Source organism: Diabrotica virgifera, chromosome 7, assembly GCF_917563875.1.
Source record: "Diabrotica virgifera virgifera chromosome 7, PGI_DIABVI_V3a".
NCBI lineage: Eukaryota > Metazoa > Arthropoda > Insecta > Coleoptera > Chrysomelidae > Diabrotica > Diabrotica virgifera.
Window position 1 is genome coordinate 15959708 of NC_065449.1, and position 7761 is coordinate 15967468.

Here is a 7761-nt window from a genome sequence, read left to right on the forward strand (position 1 = left end):
CCAATGCTCCCCTACTATTGTTTGTTTTTTAACCAAGAGGAGTGATTCAAATTTACCGCACCGTAATGCTTGTTTCTAATTGGTCCAACCGCAGGCAAGTTTAATCCACTGTTATTAAATTTTGACACTAATGACATTTATGAAATTTTGGCACTTCTGTCATTTTACAGGTTAATTAAGTATATCAGCGATTTTTTGTGTTTTCTGCATTATTCCTTTCATTTTTAGATTTTTAGTCTACTTTTATATAAAAACATTTGTTTTTAGAACTCTTTAGCGATGTGTTAGTATAATATAATATGTATGGATTATCATCGAAAGGTGATATGATCAATGAAAAAAGAAGATGAATTTGGTGACTTTTCTAGTAACTTTCTTGGGTGTGAATCTGTCTTTTTAGTTTACTCCTCTTGGTTAAAAAATCAACAGAACGAGATCAAGCATTTAGCACAAAATAGAGCAACATGGAAAAGAAAAATCGGAGAAACAACACACTAATAATAAGAAGAAAAACATTCAACATAATTCTATTACATAAGTAATTATGAAAAGGAGTTGAACTAACCCTACACCTAACAGCAATTTGGATCCTTTCGCATTTGGCAGGGACCTATGTAATGAATATAATTTTATACTAAAATCGCTAAAATGTTATGACCTTTTGTTTTCTGCTGGGTCTGACCGACGAGATTATTGATTAAATAAATAAATGAGAAAATGTGTCAAGTATTTCTTCTTTCGCTATTATTAATTAATGCAATTAAAAGAAGTTATTAATCTACAAAATAGTGAAGAAGATTGCCCACACATTTATCACACAACCCCTGAATATTCGACAAAAACATGTATTACTCACCAGATTCACAGGCATCGAATGTGGCGTTCAAACTTCTCAGCTTATTAATCTCATCTTTGCTCGTATTTCTTTTAAAGGTCCCGTTAAAAGACACTTTCTTCAAAAAATTTTCGGGGGTATCTGAATTTATACTACTGCAACTTTCAGTGAAAGACTGAAACATGGGGGCTTCGCAATCTTGTAGTAAAACCATCTCAGAATAATCAGTATCCCTGATTTCCCTTAAAATAGGATCGTTTTTGATGAAACTGCTCTCCATAAGATTCGCGAACGTAGAGGAACACATGGAATTGACTAGACTCGGTGGAGACATATTCTGAAAAGAGTCCATGTCGCCACAGTCAGCTACAATCTTTTCGAAATAGTAACTACTAGAAGGCTGTGAAAGGTCGAAATTCACACTGTTTTCTGACAGCGTAGCATTGAATTCAGGGTTCTCTTCTATGACGAAACTTCTGGGACTTGATGGTAAGGTAATGGTTTCACTACTGCCACCATACATTTCTTCATTGTATCGTTCTATTGATGGACGGGTAAATCGTTTCTTTGGACGCGTGAACGTCCTGGAGTCAACATTTTTGTGCAGGCTGATATGTGAGTTGATATTGGCAAGAGGGCTGTAACTGGAGTCCAAATCTTTGTGTAACCATTGGTCTAGGTCTACAATCGGGTCTTCAACATTGGAAGCACACAACCTGTGAAAGAAAAGAAAGGATATAGATAACGTTTTTGAATATTTATTTCTAAACATATAAAGTAGATACATCAAACAAATATTTATTATAGGACATTTATTGGTTATGTTTCAAAATATGATTTGTTCATCATCATCATCAGTAGCTCGACAACCCTTTTTGGCTTCTGGCTTGTTCTAGGATTTTCTGCCATTCTGTTCTGTTCCTTGCTTTGTTCTTCCAGTGGGTAATCTCAAGTGTTTTCAGATCTTGTTCCACTTGTTCCATGTATCTAAGTTTGGGTCTTCTCTCTGACCTTCTCCCTACTGGTGTTTGTCTCATTATATGTTTTGGTGTTTCGGTCTACAACATCCGTTCAACATGGCCCATCCAGCGCAGACGTCCGATCTTTGACTCACTAATATAATTCTTCATAAATATAACGTGTTTTACATCTTCAAGCTTTGGAAAGAAAAATCCAAATCTGCAGATGAACCAAACCAGTGGTTAAGATTACCAAAGGATGATCTTCATTATTTCTAGTATTAAGTAGCAGATTACCATTTCTGGTAATTTTTAGTTAGAGTGGAAAATCTTACAGCAATAGTAATTTAATCCCAATACTATCAACGACACTTTTGTAGAGAATAAAAAAAAATGAACAATTTTTTTTATAAAATTTTGTCAGTGCATTTTTTATATAGCAAAGTCAAAACACTGGAAAGATAATTTTCTAGATAATGTGTATAATATTTTGCTTAAAAATGTACAAGGTGGATGTTGTTCTACAAATAGTTTAGAGTTTAGACACTAAAATAAGTGCCCACAAAAATTTGTTTAATACTACATACCAACAAAATGAAGTACCGAAGCACTAAAATTAACACTACTGTAGAGAAAACTGCAGGATTTGCAAAGCGAGCAGGTCCTATTTTGAGCATAATCTCCTTCTTAAATCCTGAATTATATTGAGAAATACAAAGGTAAAACTCTACAAATCAATAGTATACCGTCCAAGCATATTTATGGTTCTGAGACATGGACTCTAACAAAAAGTAATGAGAACATGTTGGATGTTTCAAAATAAAATTAAATAAGGCAAATCTATGGAACAGTAAACGATAATGGAGTGTGGAGGAGCCAATACAACTTTGAACTTTATAGAATATACCAGGAATTAGATATCATAAAATACCTACAGCCGGAAAAATGAAAGAATACCCATGAACGAACATATAAAACACGCTGTATTTTCCTGTCACCGTGTCACAAAGAAAATTGTCCAGTGCAAATACATGTAACAATAATTATTACATGTACTTGTGCTGGCCAATTTTTTGTGTGACACGGTGACAGGAAAATACAGCGTGTTTTATATGTTCGTTCATGGGTATTCTTTCATTTTTCCTACTGTACATTAGGACAGGACTTCTGAGATGGGAAGGGCATGTAATGCAGACATAACAAAATGACCTAGGTAGAAAAACGCTCCTTGATAGACCCATTGGTCAAAGAAGAGGAAGATCCAGAACAAGGCTCCTTGATAACATAGATGAAGACGTCATGAGAAATATGTGCTTGGCAAAGGAAGAAAGTAGATAGGGACAACTGGAAATTCTTAAGGAGGCTAGGGTCCATACAGAGTTCTAAAGCCAGAATGATGATGACGATTTTGGATAGTTTACCATATTAAATGAGGTTTTATAATTTTAATTTAGATAATAAAATTCAGAATTTATTCTCCAACATACATAATATGTATGTTATAAGTTATAATATATTATATTATCTTGGATTTTAATTAAAGTATGGCATCGCAAGAAATATAGAAAAAAACCTGCTCCAAATATTGCTCTGAATCTGTGATCACACTTTTGGAGTAGAGAAGTAGGAGCTTTGAAACAAGTAGGATTATAAGGTATTTATAATTTTCTACTCTTCTCCTTGCTTTATAACCGAGATCGTGTGTTTTTCTAAATAGGAATTAAATTAAGCTAAATGTAATTCGCATTATAATTAATTGTGGTTTATTCCCACATAATATAATGTTTAATTTTTTATATCTATTATTGTAGTTAGTGATTATCTTCTATAAGTTCATTGTCAGCAATCAGTGTTTGATTAATAAACTTTAATCAAAAAATTCATAATTTTTTACATTCATTTATCAGTTTCTCACATAATCAAATCAATCTCGACATATGTATTTTAATTATTCAACCAAATATCAGAGGACAATGACAAGTGTTTTTGTTGTCTGTAGAGTAGAATAGAAAGTAATAATTTAAATTATGATATCTGAATAAGGTCACCAATATAAAATATATAAGACAGACTTTTTGGTGTGAAATATTAATTGTGTAAACTAAAAATATTCACAATTTTTTATAAAATGTTATGCAAAGTAATATCTGAGAAAATTGTACAAGATTGACAAAAAAATTGTACAAAATATTGTTATAACTTATAACAGAATGTAGGTAAATTAAGACGAGAGTAGAACGAGCTAGAGCAGCATTTAACAATATGAAAAAGCTTCTCATAAGCAGTGATTTGTCTCTTCATAAGCGAAGATTTGTCTAATTAAATTCAACATTTTTCCAATCTTACAATATGGTGTGGAGGCCTGGACTGCTGACAGAGATGCTCACGACAAAAACTAGAAGCATTCAAAATGTGGGTGTACCGACACATTCTTCTTATATCCTGGACAGAACATATCACCAACATAGAGGTAATCCACAGAATCGGAAAAGAGAAAGAAATCATGAGCGCAATTAAAAAAAAACTTGAATACCTAGGCCACATATTAAGACATGATAAGTACAGTCTACTACAATTGATTATCCAGGGATAATCTCGTGGCTCCAAAATCTACGGAAGTGGTTTGGGCTCACATTGATCGAATTATTCAAAAGTGCCATAAGCAAGTGTTATGACACTATATATACATATATATATATATATATATATATATATATATATATATATATATATATATATATATGTTCGGAAAGATTTCCGCGGTCAGGTAAATGAAAATTACTAAGTTCTCGGGAAGAACCGCGTTGAGAATTTATAACTCGACGTTTCGGCACCCTTTTTGGAGCCATTATCAAGAGGGGTATGGTTCCGTTCGAGTTCGGGGTCTCAATCTGCCTACTCCCCTCACTCGTGACGTACCAGTAGTGTCTTGTTCTCTAGGAGAACGGTCAAGCGGCACTGAGGTCTCAATCTGCCTACTCCTCAGTGTCGAGTGACGACCTGTCTTCGCCTGTGTAGCTCCTTTTATACTCTCAGTGCGCGCGGGAACTGTATGCGCGGGAGAGGCCTGAGTGGGATCGACTGACGTGGGGATTCGCCGAAGCAGCGGTCGCCATGTTGCCGGCAGTCTTTTGGCGTCATCGCGTGTGTTTAGGCTGTGAGGGCGTTTTTCAATTTCGATGGCTTCACGGATGATTCTCGATTTTAAGGAGCGGACAGGGGCGATGGTTTTTGCTTTCTCGAAATCTATTTGGTGACCTGTCTGAATATGATGTTGGGCAAGGGCTGAAGTAGTGTCGGAATGTTTTACAGATATGGAATGTTCGTAGATACGGTTTTGGATTCGTCGGTTTGTCTGTCCTATGTATGTCCTTGGGCAACTGGAACAAGGTATCTCGTAGACACCATGGTCTTCATTGGGGATTTGGTCTTTTACGGATCTGACAAGATTGCACAACTTGGAGTGAGTAGTGAAGACGGTTTTGATATTTAGAGGGGTAAGAATTCTACTAATCTTGTCAGTGACACCTTTGATAAAAGGTAGAAAGATCATATTCAGACAGGTCACCAAATAGATTTCGAGAAAGCAAAAACCATCGCCCCTGTCCGCTCCTTAAAATCGAGAATCATCCGTGAAGCCATCGAAATTGAAAAACGCCCTCACAGCCTAAACACACGCGATGACGCCAAAAGACTGCCGGCAACATGGCGACCGCTGCTTCGGCGAATCCCCACGTCAGTCGATCCCACTCAGGCCTCTCCCGCGCATACAGTTCCCGCGCGCACTGAGAGTATAAAAGGAGCTACACAGGCGAAGACAGGTCGTCACTCGACACTGAGGAGTAGGCAGATTGAGACCTCAGTGCCGCTTGACCGTTCTCCTAGAGAACAAGACACTACTGGTACGTCACGAGTGAGGGGAGTAGGCAGATTGAGACCCCGAACTCGAACGGAACCATACCCCTCTTGATAATGGCTCCAAAAAGGGTGCCGAAACGTCGAGTTATAAATTCTCAACGCGGTTCTTCCCGAGAACTTAGTAATTTTCATATATATATATATATATATATATATATATATATATATATATTTCGCAAAGTAGAATAGGAAAAATGCAACATCTATAGATGTTGTGTCACATTCACATTATATCAATGGAAATTAGACTTCTACCTATAGACGTTCTGTCCGTCAACGTGTTAATAGCCAACATTCGCAACAGACAGAAGAAGAAGATTTTTTTATATTGTAATTGTTTTGTCCTAGATCAGATAGCGAGTCTAGGTATCTTCTGCCATTAATGTCTTGCTTTAGTGTGTTTACTTGAGGACCTCATTCAAATCGAGGTAGAATTATAACAGCTAGAGATGATTGCTTGTCATTTCTAGTGCTTTGAGAAACCAAACAGTCATGGCAGATACTCTTCGAAATCATCAGCGCGAAATGAGAAATGTAAACATAAGTGAATGGGCATGTAGGAGGCGACTTCATGCTGCTGGTTTATCTTCTCAAACTAGAGTAACTGGTCCTCAGCTTTCCTGTAACACCACATTGTCAAATTGAATTTTGCATGATTTTAGTCATACATTGTTTTCAGATGAATAGAGATTCTGTCATACGGGCTCAAAAAAATGTGGAAAAGGGTGGCAAAGTTCAGACAAGAGATATGCTCAAGCATGTGTTGCTGAGAGACTTCCATTTGGTGAAGGATTAGTTATGATAACGGGAGGCATATCATAAAAGACCAAAAAATTTACTTATTTCAGGTATTTAAGAAATTGTGGCTGAAAATTCAAAAACTACTGTTAAAGATGGGTACCACCAACAACAATAGACCAAGTTAAAAATAATACAAGCTAATATCTACAAGAATAAACAATTAATAGATTATTAATAAGGTTTTTTCTAGTTTCTATTCTAAAGTGCAAAAAAAAATTGCAAAAATATAGCCTTCCCAGTTTGTTAGATTCTTACTGCCAATATAATGTTGATTATTTATACATATTTACACATTATTCTCTCTAAAATTCAACATTTACTAAACTGTATATTTTCAATTCCTTTATTCATATATTATTGCTTTTAAAATCCAGTTTAAATGGTCCAATTTCTTAATAGCTCATTAATAAAAGGCACATTAAACATCAAATAAATAGTTTTGAGTCATGCTTCATATAATACAATCTCTATAACAGTTATTACTAACCAATTTGGTCACAGATTGACCTACCTTTAGAAGAATTTTTCTACTTTCAACTTACCAACATTCATCATTGTCAAAGTGTATACTATTAATATCTATAGTATCAATATCTCCCTCAGACAAGTAGGAAGAATACGAAGAGCTGGAACTACGTCGACCTTTGGTAAATTTTAAATAGTCTTGCGAATTTGGACTACCCGATGACAATTCCATTTTGGCACAACAAATCCTTAAAACATCACACACAATCACTAGTTTGGCCACTATCAGAAAGTATGTTACTTACCACGTGGATTACTATATGGAATTTAACGTATTTTACTGGTATTTTTTGAATTCTAATAAACTATTAGCCAAAAATAATAATTAAATTAATATATGTGTTTTAAAAAACAATGGCAAAAAGTTTACCCGTCCATTGCACTTTTCAATCTTGTCATTGCTGCCACCGTTACTTCTCTTGTCAAATCGCAATTAAACCCTAGTTGTCAGATGTATATATTAGACGTAGTAGTCGGAAATATCTTTGATTTAATTTAACTAAACAACAGTGGCGGCTCGTGGCTTTAGGGACAGGGTCGGCAAGATTTTTGTCTCCTCAGATAGGTATGCCATCTAATTAAAAGGCTTCAATTTCATAGAAAATTTTTGGTTTTTGTTTTATTTTTTATTTTTTTTTTATTTTTTTTTGTTTTTTTTTGTAAACCTGTTTATAAATTAACTCTAGTCTATGTTGTTTCGAAGTAGCAAAATGGGTTATAACG

General features: G+C 35.1%; 1 protein-coding gene across 3 annotated transcripts in view; it reads right to left on the reverse strand.

Annotated features, from left to right (window-relative positions):
- Nucleotides 1-7443, reverse strand: part of LOC126888454 (uncharacterized) — an 86910-nt gene extending 79467 nt beyond the window's left edge. Inside the window, exons 1-4 of one of the 3 annotated variants that reach the window (XM_050656769.1) lie at nt 7409-7425; nt 7284-7343; nt 7056-7226; nt 857-1551 (exon numbers count right to left, since the gene is read on the reverse strand). In XM_050656769.1, coding sequence (XP_050512726.1) covers nt 857-1551; nt 7056-7210 — 850 coding nt within the window. In that variant the 5' untranslated portion in view covers nt 7211-7226; nt 7284-7343; nt 7409-7425. Of the gene's footprint in view, nt 1-856; nt 1552-7055 lie in introns of all 3 variants that reach the window. The other 2 variants (XM_050656768.1, XM_050656767.1) reach the window with 2 other exon arrangements.
- Between the last annotated feature and the right edge of the window lie 318 nt (nt 7444-7761).